Genomic DNA, 17053 nt, shown 5'->3' with positions numbered 1-17053 from the left:
TCAATCTATATTGAGCAGGTTACAAGAAGATTTTGGGCTAAGATCGGGTTTCACTCGTTAAGGTGCTTATCTTATCCTACACAATTTGCAGGCCATATGAAATGGCTCCCCATTATTTGAATACTCATCTACGACTTCGATTGTTGTTTTTTCTATAAGAGTTGTGATGTCATTCCTTGCGAGGAGGTCCACTGCAAATCCTTTATGCTCTAGCAACGGTGTGGTACCTGAATCGGAAGCTTCTCGGGATTCAGACCGAAAAGTTTGACACAAGAAATGTGAGGGTGGGCAAAAACATTTGATCAAGAATTTGGTCAAGTTTCGCATGATCGATTAAAGAATGAGAATCTAGTAGGCAAATTCAATTTTTAAGGCAGAATCCTCCTTGAGTAGAGCTTGGTTTCATCGCTATTTATCTTGATTTAAGTGACTGTTAACTTATATATTGATTTCTTCATCAATTTGAGGATCACAAACACGTGTAAATTTTGTGCTAGGGCTTGAGTTGATGAGTGTTTGATAATCTAGATTGAAAATTAAAATCAGTTATTGCAAGGGAAAATTTTGATTCTTTCCTGCCAAATATTTCATTAGGGTTTTATTAAGAGTTTTTTTTTGTAGGCTAACTGGGATCGAACCCCCGACCTCAAGGTGGAAGGCCAAAGCCTTTACCATTGAGCTAGAGGCTCAATCCCTATTAAGAGAGTTGAAGAAGAAGGGGGAAGCAGGGTCGATGGTCGAGGGTTAGGGCTTTTATTCAGAGAAAACAGGCTGGGCTTTTATAAAAAAAAAGTTAAGAAGAAAACATATTTAGAGGAAAAATATATAGGGATCACATTTTAAAAGAAAAGATGATGTGTCGGATTTGCCCAGAAAAATAGGATTCGTGCAGGACACGGCTACGACAAGAATCTAGATGTGTTCCACGCGAATCCATGTCCCTAACACGTGCCGAAACATGTCGAAACGGATTTGGCATAGAGGGGCAAAGAATCCATGCAAACCTAAAGTAGCTGAACAAGATAAAGCTACTTTAGGTTTGGTCTAAATTACTCCCTTAGATGTGGCAGTATTGCCTTTATAAGTATAGTTAACATAGATGGCGCTAACCGTTAGGCCAATGGACTTTAACATATTGAATGCAGAACCTTGACTTCTAATTTTGATCATCCATTTGAAGGTCACAAATTATATGGTGACCATCATCTAATGGGTATGATTTGCATATCGTGGTCCATCCTATTTGATCCACCATACTTGGCAGTTTGGATCTCCAAACCATACAAGCATGTGTATGGTGGTGATGGTCAACTGGCCCATCACCCCCCCTCTCTCTGACATGCGATATCCTTGGGCCCCACCGTGAATTGACCAATAGGATGCATCTGTTGCATGCATAAACAAAGCTATAAACTGGAAAAGGCCATTTAGTAATTCAATCAAAGAGGTAGTACAGGAACCTTGATATGAATAGGTCCTATATACAATATATACAAACCAAAACTTAATGGAGTTTCCTTAGATGTAAAGACATATCACAACGATGTAATGTGCTTTGTCTAAGTCAATAAGTACATGATTCTAATGATGGTGAAAATTTGAAAAACCAAACAAATCAGTTTTCCTTTTTCTTCGTCAGAAGTTATTGCCCGTTTGTGATATTATTGCAATTATCACAATAGGGGATAGTACCAAAAGTGATTAATATTTTGTCCATACCAGATATGGGAAGTTTTAATTGTGTACTGGAAATTGATAAACTTTATTATTATTGGCTGATTTGTTATGTTGTGTTAGTTCTTTTGAATGTTGGTATTTTTGTACCATTCAAAAAAAAAAATGTTGGTATTTGTCTTTTTTGTCACCTTGTTTGTTAGCATTACTATGTCTTTTGCATCAAACCTAAAGTAGCTTTATCTGGTTCAAACTAGTTAATCTTGGTTTTGTAAGTCCAATTCAGTATGTTGCCATCAATCTTTTTTCATGGATGTTTGGGTATCTCCTTGTAGGTTTTTGGACATGGTTCATGAAGACATGACATTGGCTGATCAATTTTCTAAATTAAAGGTGAACAATGCTACTTTATATTTTACTATCTACTACTTGGGTAATGTAGTCTAACATCATGGACGTGTTCTACATATAATTCATGTCATTTCTTCTTTGTAAATTCAGAAACTGTATAATTTGCTCGTGATTTAGATATGTTTGGGATTACACACTTCTTAACTTCCCGTTTCCACAACCGATTGAATTTGCCCACCCTTTGATATGAGTATGGCTGATATTCTTGATTTCGGTAGTTTAGAACGTATAAGGTCAAAATACATTAAAAGAAAACTACAGTACTGGCACAATCACAATTTTGGTATTACTGTCTTGTACACATGGTAGTCGTTAGCAGGGTAGTTTGGTGCTGTGTTACCGGCGTCACCATCCCACCCTCCGACCCAGGATCAGGGGTCGCACGATCCAAAACGCAGGTCGTTTGCGACCCGGGTCGCCATAAAATGGCGGCCCTAAGATTGAGACGATTTTACTGAAAAATATGACGAAACATTATCCTCGCATACTTCGCTACCGGCTTTTAACACAAGACCCGCTCCTCCAAATTCAAGCATTCCATCAATTCGTCGACCTGGACTACAACATATTCTAATATCCAACTTTGCAAGAGGACACTTCGGTGGAGTAGGGAAAAAGAGATGCACAATAGGTTTATTAGTTTGACCATTTATCATGTTTTTATGCCTTTATTTCAAAATCGGGTAGTTATTTTCTATTTGCTTTCATTTAAGATTGCGAATGCAATATATGTTGGTACGTAATTTAATGATATTTAGAGATCTTCAAATTTTATATATTTTGGGTTCAATTGGAACTCAAATTTTCATTTTGAATAAATATGAATTGCATACATGAGGTTTTTTTTATTTTGTTTATTAAATGTGAATGCAACATGCTAGTACTTAATTTAGTGATATTTGGAGATATTCAAATTTTATTTATTTTGGGTTCGATTCGAACTGGAATTTTCATTTTGAATAAATATGAATGGCGAGGCTTTTGATTTTGTTTATTAAATGTATGTAGTATGTGCTATGGAATGATATTCATGCAAAAATATATGAAATTATATATATATATATATATATATATATATATATATAGAGAGAGAGAGAGAGAGAGAGAGAGAGAGAGAGAGAGAGAGAGAGAGAGAGCGCCTCGAATTAGTGCTCCAAATCGACCCCTGACCCCAAATAGCAAACTAACTTAGCTACCCTATACCCCTTCCCGTACCGCGTACTGGAACGAACCACATTTCAGGTAACATTGGTTTGGTGCAGAATAATAATATTGATAGATGTTGATCTGATTAGGAAGCAGTTAGGACTTAGGAGTTTTTGCTTCAAAACCATTCAGGCTGTAGGCTGCATAATTCGACTAACAAAGGAATTGAGAAAAAAAGAAACTAATATTAGGAGGAGTTGAAATATATGAGTCTTTATCATGTTATTGAAATTATCTACATAAATCCTAGTTATATTTCAAGTTGCTGTTAGATGGAAATAAGTACAATTATGACTAAATTAGGATGTTAAAAATTTAATTAATCACCGTAAAAAACTTCATTGGCAATGTGACTTTACAATTTTAAGCAATTGAACTAGTTAAGATAATTATAGCAAATAGGAGAATTAACATTTTCTAGGCATTGGGTTGAAGTGCGAATTGGAGAAAGCTTATGACTGTGTAGAGTAGGACCGTCTAGACTGTCCAAGAAAGAATGGGCTTTGGAGATCGTTGGAGAGCATGGATGCAAAGATGTGTATCCTCAGCATGGTTCTCGATCCTCATTAACAAATCTCCAAAAGGGTTCTTTAAGTCCTCTTGGGGACTTCAACAAGGCGACCCCTTATCTCCTTTCCTATTTGTGCTGGTAGCAAATGCCGGAAGTGTTGAGCAGACTGCTGGATAGAGGCAAGTCCCTAGGGCTGATTCAAGGTCTCAGATTGGAATCCCACCCTTCAGAGGTTTCCCACCTACAATTTGCAGATGACACGCTGGTTTTCAGTTCATCAGAAGTGGATAAGGTCCTTAATTTGAAAGCAATCCTGAGATGCTACGAGGCTATAACAGGTCATAGGTCAAACTTTAGTAAATCCAGGATTCTGGGGATTCATGTGGATCGGGTTGAGTTGATTGTAGTGGCCGGACTGCTAAGCTGCAAGGTCGACAGTTTCCCACTTCTTACCTTGGCCTACCATTGGGGATTGGGAGGCCAAAGAAGAGGGAGTGGGAACCCGAGTGGAAAGGGTGGAAAAGAGGCTAGATACATGGAAGCGAAATTTGGTTTCCTTGGGAGGAAGAATAATGCTCATAAAAGCTATGCTAGCGAATATACCCATTTACTAGCTTTCTGCTTTCAAATGCCCCATGAGTGTAATCATTTGTATCGAGCAAATTCTGAGAAGGTTTTACGAGGAGGGTCAAATGAAAAGAAAAAGTTGCATCTAGTAAGATGGGAGGAGGTTTGAAAGCTGCTAAAGGCCGATGGCTTAGGCATCAGAAAGCTAAAAGCTGTTAATAAATGCTCTCCTAGGAACGTAGTTATGGGGGTTTGGAGAAGAGAGACACCAACTATGGGCTCAAGTCATCCAAGGAAAGTATGGATCCCCTCATGCCACTGGGCATCTGATGATAAATTCAGACATGAGGGCTTAACAGTGTGGTGTGAAATCCTTCGTCAAGGAGTGAAAGTCAGTGAAGGGATAAGATTTTGACTGTATTCAGGGAAAAGAATTCGTTTCTAGCATGGTTTATGATGTGGTGAGGCACCATTAATCGAAACCTTTCCTGATTTATTTGTTGTGGCTGCGCACAAGGATGCTTGGGTTGAGGAATGCTTTTTTTGAGAGGAAAATTCAGTCTCTCGAAAAGTTGAATTTAGAAGGAATTTCTTTGATCGGGAACTAGAGCGAGTAGTAAGTCTGATTCAACAATTAGAATCCCATTACATCAAAAGATCAGGTGAAGACAAGAGGGTTTGGATCTAGAGCTCATCTGGGGTATTATGTGTCAAATCCTTTTATCGTCAAATTGCCATAGGTAGGGTGTGTGACATTCCAGCTCCTCCTCGGGTTGGCGCATTTGGATGTACGGCCTCCCTAGATAAGATCCTCACCGTCGATCACCTTAGAAATCGCAATATGTGGATTATTGATCATTGTGCCCTATGCATAAAGTCAGGTGAGACGGTTGATCACATATTCTTTCTTTGCAGCATGGCGAGAGGGATATGGAGTAGAGTATTCTTGACATTTGACATATCATGGGTAATGCCCTCCAGCCTCATAGATCTCTTAATTGAATGGTTTTCAGTCCCATGGCAAAAAAAAAAGGGAAGATCTTGTGGAAGCTGGTCCTTCTAGCGGTCCTTTGGGTCCTTTAGAAGGAAAGAAATGCAAGACTCTTTGATGGGATATTAAGAAGATCTTAGTTTTCATTCTGTAATGTGATCGCCTTAACGATTTCATGGGTAAGAATACTCCCCTCTTTTAGGTTTGTTTCAACCCATGACTAGTGGTATGGGTGGTGGGAGGTGTGTGAGAGTTCAGAAAGGGCCCTTCATAAAACCCGAGCTTTGGGAGCCTCCACCTCATGGATTCCTAAAGCTCAATTTTGATGGCTCTAGCATGGGAAATCCAAGCCTAACAGGTGTTGAAGGCGTGCTGAAAGATGGAAATGTAATACGTTATGGGGCTTCTCAGGTCCAATAGGCTTTGCAGACTCGAACAAGGCGGAGCTGAGAGCATTGCTTCAGGGTCTAAGATTGGCTGATTCTTCCCAAAAGGACTATTTACTAGTAGAGGGGGATTCACTCAATGTCATAAAATTGATGAAGGGGAACAATGCCATCCCCTGGAGATTCTCCCAATGATTTGATGAGATTCAAGACTTAGTGGAGGAACGACGATGACTTTTACCCATATAAAAAGATCAGCCAATAGGGAGGCTGACCGGATTTCTAGGGAAAGAATATCTAAGGATGGGTTATCTCTCTACGATCATTTGCCTCCATTAGCGTCTTATTGTTTTAGTAGATGAAGGACTCATTTCTTGATGCAGGACAATACCTAGAATAGGGAAAATCCTACACTCCAATGGGATGATGGGTTTATGAAACTTTTAGGCTTACTTAGGAAACAAAATAACACAGAAATTAACTAAGTGTGGGCTGATTTGACTCTCTAATTTCTACGGTCAGCAGTAAGACTTATACAGGCAGTCATAAGTTAGAGAGATCACAACTCATAAGAAATAGATAAATCCATACAAATGAAATCAACAAGTAATAGGTCCTAGAGATAACAGATAATAACAAAATTAACCCAAAACGATAGTCTATTATGCAAGATCAATTAAAATAACAAAGAACGATGTAACCCAATGAATTAAACCTCTATAGATATGAAACTAGTATCATTCGATGATTCACGGCAAAGAGAGAATTTCAGCGGTTTCAAAATATTCGAAAAAAATAGTTCAAATTAACGGCCAAAAATAGTTTGATGCTGTTATGCAAAGACTGGAATCAAAAGGTTATTAATTAGGGATTTGGGAGAGTTTAAAGCAATGGATCTTCAGTATTTGGTTGAAAATTTGATTCCAACTAGGGTTCTTCAAGTTTCCAATTGAGATCAGACGAACAAAGAAATGAATTTGAATCTAGGGTTTCCAATTAGTTGGGCGAAGATGACACACGCAATTTGTTTTTTTTCCCCTTACCTGTGATGCAACCTATCTGAGATGTGAGAAGAGAAGAAGTAGAGGAGGAGAGAAGGGTCGGCTCCAAGCCACCTGCAGAGAGAGAGAAGAGTTCCACGGCAATATGCAATTTTCGATAATTGTATTCTATCCCAAAAATAGCGTCAAAGAGTACATATAAGAAAGTTCACCCGTGAACATTCCCAATGCTAAGTGGGGTCCACACGGCTTTAGAGGATTACTTCATGTGTCCTATTCTATTACAACTCTGATATAAGCAATTACCATCTAATAATAGTAAAAAAAAAATAACGTGCAACTAATGGAATAAAGCAAAAAAAAAACAAACCAAATTGTGTGTGCCTTCTCCGCCCAACTAATTGGAAACCCTAGATTCAAATTCATTTATTTGTTTGTATGATCTCAATTGGAAACTTGAAGAACCCTAGTTGGAATCAAATTTTCAACAAAATACTGAAGATCCATTGCTTTAAATTCTCTCAAATCCCTAATTAATAACCCTTTGATTCCAGCCTTTGCATAACAGCATCAAACTATTTTTGGCCATTAATGTGAACTATTTTTTTTGGATATTTTGAAACGGCTGAAATTCCCTCTTTGCCATGAATCATCGAATGATACTAGTTTCATATCTATGGAGGTTTAATTCATTGGGTTACATCGTTCTTTGTTATTTTAATTGACCTTGCATAATAGACTATCGTTTTGGGTTAATTTTGCTATTATCTGTTATCTCTAGGACCTATTACTTGTTGATTTCATTTGCATGGATTTATCTATTTCATATGAGTTGTGATCACTCTAACTTATGACTGCCTGTCATAGTTGTAAATTCCGTTTCGTTTCGTCCGGAATGGACGAAACGAACCGGTTTCGTTACAATTCCGGAACGAATTCCAAAAATTTCGTTCCGGTGGAAATTTCGTTCCATTCCGGCCATTCCGGACGAAATTTTCCGAAATCCGGAATTTCGTCCGGAATGGACGAAATTCTCCATTCCGGCCGGAATCGTGCATAAGGGCTAGTTTGACTGGATTCCTGCTGCTTCTCTTTCCTCTCCTGTACTTACTATCTTAAGTAAATGTCTTTACTATTTTATTGTCCATTTACTTAAGATTTACATGTAAATAACGGAATACCCCCCTTTTGGATTTATTAAAAATAGTTTCAACACCCAAATCTAAAAGGAAAAAAAGTCAACTCTCCAGTTCTAGTACAAAATTCAAAGAAAAATGGTCGGGTCAAAATTTTAACTTTCTTAACTTCCAAACGGTGGGGTATTTTTCAAATTTTAAAAATTCATAAAATCTATTTTGTCCAAACATTATTAAATCCCAAAAGTCCGGTAAAAAAAATCTCATTATTTGGTCTCTAAAAATTATTCATCTTGTCAGGCACTGGTCAACACATTGGTAACAGACTTTTTTTTTCTAATGAATGATGTATTGATACCTCATGTTATGAAATATGGAACTTAATCACGTACCCACGTACCCGTGTCGTGTCGTACCCGCACCCTGACACATATTTTGGACTATTTATTAGTTTTTCATCTTTTTCTATTGATTTTTTATTTTTTTGAATTTTTTTGAATTTTTCTCATATTTTTTGTGTGAACGAAAAGTTTCGACCGAAATGCACCGAAATGACCGAAATCCCACCGAAATTTCGTTTCGGTGGCCAAAACGAAATGGCGACCGAAACGGAATTTACAACTATGCTGCCTGTATAAGTCTTACTGCTGTCCGTAGAAATTAGAGAGTCAAATCAGCTCATACTTAGTTAATTTCTGTGTTATTTTGTTTCCTAAGTAAGCCTAAAATTTTCCTAAACCCATCATCCCATTGGAGTGTAGGATTTTCCCTATTCTAGGTATTGTCTGCATCAACTTGGTATCAAAGCATAGGGTTAACCTTTGGAAACCGTAGGGTGTTAGTGTCCCGATTAGTGTCTAGTGTTCCTTGCATGCCCACAAGGAGTGGTAGAGATTACCAAGCAATGACTTCTAGCAATCCAATGACTAATGATGAGTTAGCTTAACTCATTAGAGACACTAGAGCGGAACTGAATCTTAGCCGTGAAGACGTACGGCTTAGCAGACTTGACCGTGAAGTCCCCGCAGTCGAAAGCTACAAACCGTTAGCCATGAGATTCCATGGTACCGATGTTACCAACCGACGTTATTCAATGTTACCACAGTCGAGAGCTATAAGCCCACAACCGATGTTACCCACTCCCACGACTTGCCAGATGCAGTTGATGGTAGTGATGGGTCGAATGTTCTTGGTGAAGAGTGCGCCACTGATGACAGAGTTGCTGAGAATACTGAGTTTGAGCCTATTGTAGAGATTGCAGACATCGAGGCCATGATGAGCATTGTGACTGAGGATGCCGATTCTATAGTACATGAGCACAATGATAGTATTGACTCTACAGTCGATGCTCCGATCGAGATGCTTGTAGAGGTTGAGACCGAAGATATTAGTGAACATGATGATCATCAGGAGGTTTGTCAGTCTGCCATTACTGAGCTAGATACAGTTATAGTAGATGCTTTTGTTGCCGATTTCACTGAGCCTGTTGCGATTCCAGCGGATGTTGATATTTTAGAGGATGGTTATGGATTGATACTGCACAGAGCTGTCATGCCGATCCAGGAGTACGTAGCTATCTTTCTAGCCAAATTACTTCTCCGCAGCCGTTTGCGTTATGATTTTTCAGGGGCGATTTCTTCCCTCTCACTCCGCCGGCATTTCAGACGGTTCTTACAGTTCTCACGAGCGTGTTACGGCATTCGAGACTCTGACAGATTACGACTTATACTAATTCAGTGGATCGTCTGCATATTTGATCCAGGCGGACTAGAACTCGAAGGCGAGTTCTTTTTCAAGCACGGGAGAATGATGGGGATGAAAATCATAAAGATTGTTCCACTCATTAGCGTTGAACAAGTTTTTATATTTTAACTATTATTTTCGTCATTTTATTTGTAGCCTACTTTTAGGCATCAAATCTCACCCGTTTGATGTGTTTTTTTTATTATTAGAAAGGTTTTTCAATTACCTATCTAATTGGCTCAAGATCACATGATTTGAGCAAGTTATGAGTGTTTTTAGAATAGGGTAAGGGTCTATTACGGGATTTACTATTTTAGGTAAGTTTTAGTTAAGGTTTTATTTATATTATTTTAGATGGACGGCTATGATTAGTTTCTTGGGTATTAAGTTAGTTTTTAGGGTTTCTTTTCTTATAAATATATGTTATGTAAGCATTGTAATGGACTTTTGACTATTGAATAAGGGATAATTTTTTTTTAGCAAAACAAGCTATTGAAGTTTGGAACTTCTTCTCTTCTCTCTTCTCTCTTCTTGGTGGCTTGGAGCCATTCTTCTCAATCCCCTCTCATCTTCTCACTTCTATCTCCTCTCAAATCAGCATAAACAAGTAAGTCATTAGTTCTTCAATTTTTGTGTTCTTGAACCCTAAAATACAAAAACCCAAAATCCAAATATCTCCTACATCGTTTAAGATCTCATCTTGAAACTTTGAAGGACTTATTTTGGGATTAAACCTTATCCATAGCAATCAAAATTCATAGTTTTACAACCCCTTTCGAGGCCAATCAAATTTTCACACCTTTCAAGCCCCAAAACTTGCTTTTGAAGATTGAAAGTGTAATCAGCCAACATAGCAGCCCCCCCCCCTAAACCTGAAAATCTGATTTCTTTCATCATTTAAACCTATTATCTTTCAACCTACAGCAGTTTACCCAGAATTTCCAGATCTGTTCAAATTACCAAAATACCCTTTTGGCCTAAATTGGACCGATTTGACCCCGCTTTGTTTCTGCAGAAATTTATTACTATTTTTTTCATTGGATTATTGCTGATTTCTCATCAAAATAAGGTTTCATTCATAGGTTTTGGTACTGTTTTAATTATTCTACTTGGTCGCACGTTTAAAACCCTGTTTTAGCCTAATTTTGCCTTTAACTAGTTATGCGAAGGACCCTTTAACTGTCGACTAATTTGTTTAAGGTTTATTTCATGCTAATTGTGTTCTTTCTCAGTCTTTCTCAGTATTTAATGCAAATTTAAGCCTCAATATTGCTGCTGTCCGCCAATTAATTCTGCCTTAAATCAACCATAGTTAACCAATAGGTGTCTTTAGCCCTCTTAAGAGTTAGCCCTAAACAAGAACCCATTATCCCATTAGGAGTGTAAGATTTTTCCTCATTTAGGTATTGTCCTGCATCATTTCTCATCCCAATCTATGTATATTCCACGTCTCTCTTTGTATAGGCCTTTGGCCTTTTGCGGTCTTCTCTTCTTTCTATTAATAAATTTTCACCGGTAAAAATAAAAATAAAAATAAAAATAAAAATAAAAATACCCCTATCTTGCGATCAAGATTTTTGGTTGTTTTTCCATTGTGTTTTTGGTGTCTTGCACTTGCGCTTGCGCCACCACCTAAATTTTTTCTCCAAAGTTTCAGTGTGAATTATGGGGTTGAAGACCATTTAAAGCCCTCCTTCCCCTTCCACCTTAATTCTTCTGTCTGTCTTTGTTTCTTACCTTTTCTTTAAGTTGGGTTATATATATATATATGTGTGTGTGTGTGTGTGTGTATGTATATGTATCTGTGTGTGTATGTATCTGTGTGTGTGTGTGTGTGTATTGAATGGCAAGTTGGGTTATATATAATAATTCACAAATATCAGGAAAATCTTTAACCTAAAATTGCAGCGAGGTCTTTCGTTTTTAGCAGTTTTGGCAGAGTGAATCTCAACTTCAGCTTGAGGTCCACCCATACCTCACATGCACCTTAGGGCACCTTAGCCAGAATTGGATTCAGGGGTGACATGAGGTGCTGCAATGACACCTTATCTTTTCTTGATCTAGAAAGCACTCAATTTCTTTTATTCATGATATACTCCTTCCTGGCATATATTCTTTGTGAACTATGTACAATTCATGTATTAGCTTAATGCCTTAATTTAAATAAGACATGTCCATTGTAGACTAGTTAATGATGCGATTCATATCCTAAATTAGCTTCAACTAACTGAAACAGAAAGTATTTCCAGGTTCCGCAAAATGCTATCAGGAAACTGTTGTTGACACGACCTCCTCCTGAATCCAATACATTCCGTGTTGATTTTCGTTCTACGCATGCCCATTACCTCAACAACTTGGAGGAGGATTCCATGTACAAGCGATGGCGAAACAACATCAATGAAGTGGGTCCTTTCATATTGAGAAATTAATATTTCTTCTTTTTTGAATGGTTGAGAAATTAATATTTCTCATGGCAGATAAATATAGATTGATATATCCATGGTTTGTTTGTTTTTAACAATGACCCCTTCTGCTAATGTAGCTCTTGATGCCAGTCTTTCCTGGCCAGCTTCACTACATCCGCAAGAATTTATTCCATGCTATTTATGTACTTGATCCTGCGACAATATGTGGACTTGAGGCAAGTTTATTTGTTCTACTTGGTTTCTTTGTGAAAAATTTGCTCTGTACATATTTTTACCTATTTATTTAGTTTCTATATTTATCCAATTTGTTGCTGAAGTTCGTGATATGGATCTCTCTAATCCTTTTTTCTTGTTTTTTTTTTCTGCACAATGCAGTCCGTCGACACGATTCTATCTATGTATGGAAATAGTTTTCCTATGAGATTTGGAGTCATTCTGTATTCGTCAAAATTGATCAAGAAAATGGAAGACAGTGGTGGTGAACTCCCTCTCTTTGCTTCAGGAAAAGGTGGCAGTGATACTGAGGAAGATATTTCTAGTTTGGTAAATGTTCTCGTCATAAATTTGAATTTTATATTGCATTTTTTCATCTTAAGCTGAAGTATATTAATCCTTATTCCTTTCTTTTTATTTATATCTTGGTTTGTTGTGTTACCTTTTGTACTTTTTTGAGGGGTGTAAGGCTCTGTAATCAGTATGTTTTATGCACGATATTCAAAATGTCTGAGGTGCTAACAGGAATCAGGTTATTTGTTTATTTATTTTCCTCAGCGAATGAATTTTGTTAATAAGCAAACAAGAACGCAAATCCAGACACCAAAAGAACTTGGAGCCGGAGTGATAATTCCAAGAACTACTCCCCGGAGTGATAATTCCTAGAATTACTCACCACAGAACTCTATACATTAGGCATGCTAGACCAGATCCAAAAACTATTATGCCAAAAGATCTTTGAGCCGGAGTGATAAATACAAGAACTACTCACAACAGAACTCTATACATTAGTCATGTCATGCTAGACTATATCCAAAAACTATCACGTACTAAGTGGAATTTTGTGAGAGAAATCAGATTTTTCATTAGCCTCCATTTAGATGTGAGAGATGCAGCTGATATTGAAAGAGGAAAGCCAATATATATTCCCACACATTTTAACTACATATTGTGTCTGGGAAGGAGATTCTTCCTTTAACCAACAAGTCACTAAATCTGGGTTGCTTTCAATCCATATTGGGCTTGATTATGGATCTTTCTTGTTGTTATAGGGTATGTGCAAGCTTGTTTATTGAAATTAATTTGTTATTGCACAAATATAGTCCATCAGTCATTGGATTCTTGTATCATGTACGCTATATGTCGGGAATCTTACTTTTCCCAAACATAAAGTCGACCCTAAATCCATTAAAACCAATATAGCTGTTTTATTAGGCTTGTTATAAATCTGATCCTTTATGGATATGAGAAGTTTAGCCATTTTCTTCATTGATGCCTTGCTGTAACTTATTTATCGGTTAATCTGTCACCAGGATCTCTGTTCCTATCTGGTTATGAGAAGATAGCCATTTTCGTTATTGATGCCTTGCTGTAACTTATTCATCATTTCTTATGCCTTATCTATATTTATATTCAAGAGTTCTCTTGACTGTTCAGTATACTTGATTTACTTAAAGTGTGATGTTGGGTCTACTGGAATAAGTATTGAACTGCACCCATTGAGGACTCTATATGTCACTATGGCCAGGATGGAGTACGTGACCTTAATTTCCGTTTGTGTCAGATTTTCCAAATGAAACATGAAGGCTAGGAATAGGAAGTACATTCATTGATATTCATCTGGGAGAAAACTTCCAGCTCAGGTGTTGGTGATTGTTGGTTGGTGATGCAGGCATGGTTGCTAATAGTTTGTCTGATGTATACCTTACTAGATAGAGTATGCTGTCAGTGTGATAAGCTATATTATACATGTTTCCCATGTCATCAATCTTGGGATAGTGAAAATTTTAGGTATCTCAACTCTTTTGTTGGTAAAGGAATTTTGTATGCAAATAATGGCCATTTGTATATGGAAGCCTAGTTTGATGCCACATTACGGCATTGTCTAGGTGGGATACGGAATACAAAACTATTTTAGTGCAATTGTTCTGAAGAATGTTAATCAAATTGGGGTTTTGGTAAGGCTTCCCATGAGATTATGTTATGATAATTAAGCATCCCTACACATCTCTTATAACCTTGTTTTTCATTAGGGGGTTTCACATAACGATGTATGTTGTCAATTTTAAGTGAGAAGGTGGGGCAGCAAGGGAGATAAATATTCGATATACAATATCTGAAGTAGGTTTGATTTTATTCTTTCCCATTAATAGATATTTGGTATCTATGCTCCATCCTGAGGAGTATACAGAGCTATGGCTCATGATATCTTTTCTCTATCTTTTTACATTAATTCTGTCTTCCCTTTTTTTGGATGTGTCTATTCATGATCTCTCTCCATATTTCAACTATAGAAACAGTGAACTTTATCCTTGCAAAAAAAAAAGCATAGAGAATTACTTTACGTGCAGTACATGCATATGCAAAAGCGTACAATTAATAGACAATACTCTGGGCACATAAAGGTGATATAAATGTCCATTTCTGTTCTTTACAGTTGTATTTTGAAGCTACGAGTGACCATGCATTCTTACATGGCTTTGCCTAGAGATTGATTCCTTGTTCCTGCTCATGTGGAAACAAATCTAGTGTTTTCTGGAGTTTCAAACTCTGTATCTCGCTATAATTTATTTTGCTTTTTCTCTCCTGTTGAACACTTGCTTGATCTTGCCATAGTTTGTTTATTTCGGAAGTGATGCTCTAACATGTTTCACCAGGTTAATCTCCAGTCCCTTTTGTTTATTTACATAAAAAGGCATAAAAAACAAACAGCTTTGCCTATTTTATTCCGTGAAAGTTTATTGATACTAAAAGTTGATAGTTGATATTGTTTAGAACTGTCTTTTTTTTTCTTTCGGTAATTTGATTTGACTCATTGCTTTGTCGAGTCAGACGGAGAAAAATGAGAATAATGAAATTCTTGGCTGAAATTTCAGAATAACCCAACTTATGACCTATTCCCTATTTTTTCAAGGTTCCAAGTTTCCAGCATGTTAATTTTAGATGACTTAGACTTCGCTGAGTAGGCCTGTTTGTTAGATTCACACTTTATTTTTGTCTTGTATGGTTATTACCTTTTATCTTCACTCATGCTGTTTCCAAATTGGTACTGTAACTAATCACTAAAAGGAGTTGTTATTGACACTTCATTTTGCAGATCATATGTCTTTTCATTTATATCGAGGAGAATCACGGGACTCAATTAGGTTTCCAGTTTCTGAGCAATGTATGTGTGGTAGTGCTTTGATCATTTCTTCTTGTAGGCACCTTTTTGAATGATATTTCTTCTTGTAGGCACTGTTCTCTGTAGTTGGTTTTTTAAATTTATTTCCACTTGTAGGCACTTTTTTTTGAATGATATTTCTTCTTGTAGGCACTGTTCTCTGTAGTTGGTTTTTTAAATTTATTTCCAACCTATTTCTTATATCTCGCTCATCTTAATCTTATAATGTTCTGTTTACTCATATTTTTCTTTAGAAGCCATAGGCTTCCTTAGCACATAAGTCATTTTTTTATGACATAGGGTATCCCCACGCCAATTTTTAGGGCGGGACTATTCCCTACGGATGCATTGTCACCCGTAAACCACGCGCATCGGGTAAGCCCGGTGGGATTTGAACTCGCGTCAATGGGGAACATAAGTCATTTTGTTGAATTTGATTTTTTTTTTATCGTAACAACATTAGTTTCCGATTGGACCTAGAGTATTCTCGGTACTACTAGATTTATGTACTTGTTACTAGATAGCATTAAATATGAAAATGAAGGACTAGATGAACACACTTGGCAGCAAGGTTACCGCCATCTTAAAGCTTAATGGATAATGGCTAAATGGTTGGATGCTTCGACGCTTCCACAATGTCTTATAGAATGTAAATGTTGCTAGTCTGCAGGTAAGGAAATTTCAGCAATTCCTGTCGAGAATTGTTCAACATCTGGAGTGGATGTCTCCAGAACAGCCATGTGGAAAACAGGAAAGAAACCAAACCTGATTTGGTTTTCTAGAACTTCTCTCAATATAAGTGATAGTTTTATTTTTGCACATGATAGAACATTTTAGTTTTTCCTGGGAATTGAGGTATTTGACTCCTTTATTCCTTTCCCATAACAATTTTAAGATGTAGTTGATACCATTGCATGATATTTATCGTTGGAGCGAGATCGTGAACTTGCAGATTCTCTTTGGTTCTTGTCACACAACCACATGAATTTTCATGTTCTGTGCACTCGTTGTTTTTCCATCTTCTTTGTTGTAGGAGAAGTTAATGTTGGCAGAAAGCGGTATCCTTTCTCTACTGGTTATTCTTTCCCTATTTATCTAGAAACGAAAAAATCCTACCGTTAAGGCTTTCTTTTTGGCGAGTATATGTGTTGATTTTCAAGATCGAAGTTGATTTCTTTTACTCCTTTTCCATTCATAGTTGATGCCATGTCATGATATTTATCCTCGGAGCTAGCTCATGAACTTGCAGATCCTTTTTTGGTTCGTCTCACTTACACAACCTAAGGATTTTTTCATGTTATGTACATTTGTAGCCCAATCTTCTTCAATGTAAGAAGTGAATGTTGGCAAAAAAGAGACGTCCTTTCTCTATGGGCTATTCTTTGCTTATTCATCTAGAAACTGAAAAATCCTACTGTTAATGCGTCCTTTTGAGGAGTATAGGCGTTGTTTTACAGCATCCAAGCTGTCTTGTGCGGCAGTTTGCCTACTCAGGATGAGAGCATGTTGTTTCGTTTTATGGGGATATGTTACTATGGTACTTCAGTAGGACTGGGGCACCCGAACATGTATCCAAGGTTTAAGGTTTTGGCTTCGGTATGTGTTTCAGTCGTGATGGAAATGGA

General features: G+C 37.2%; 1 protein-coding gene across 4 annotated transcripts in view; it reads left to right on the top strand.

The window, feature by feature from the left end:
- EBS1 (EMS-MUTAGENIZED BRI1 SUPPRESSOR 1) overlaps positions 1-17053 on the top strand; it is a 65264-nt gene that overhangs the window by 16648 nt on the left and 31563 nt on the right. For all 4 annotated transcript variants that reach the window (XM_077393622.1, XM_077393620.1, XM_077393621.1 and 1 more), the window contains exons 9-13: positions 2010-2067; positions 11876-12028; positions 12169-12267; positions 12428-12595; positions 15363-15431. In XM_077393622.1, the coding sequence (XP_077249737.1) occupies positions 2010-2067; positions 11876-12028; positions 12169-12267; positions 12428-12595; positions 15363-15431 (547 nt within the window). The remainder of the gene's footprint in view (positions 1-2009; positions 2068-11875; positions 12029-12168; positions 12268-12427; positions 12596-15362; positions 15432-17053) is intronic.

The sequence above is a fragment of the Tasmannia lanceolata genome, unplaced genomic scaffold, assembly GCF_043159265.1.
Source record: "Tasmannia lanceolata isolate RefF3 unplaced genomic scaffold, GAP_Taslan_0.1 ptg000013l, whole genome shotgun sequence".
In the NCBI taxonomy this organism is placed as follows: Eukaryota; Viridiplantae; Streptophyta; class Magnoliopsida; order Canellales; family Winteraceae; genus Tasmannia; species Tasmannia lanceolata.
The sequence above is the reverse complement of the archived record's forward strand: the minus strand, read 5'-3'. Positions and strand labels throughout refer to the sequence as shown.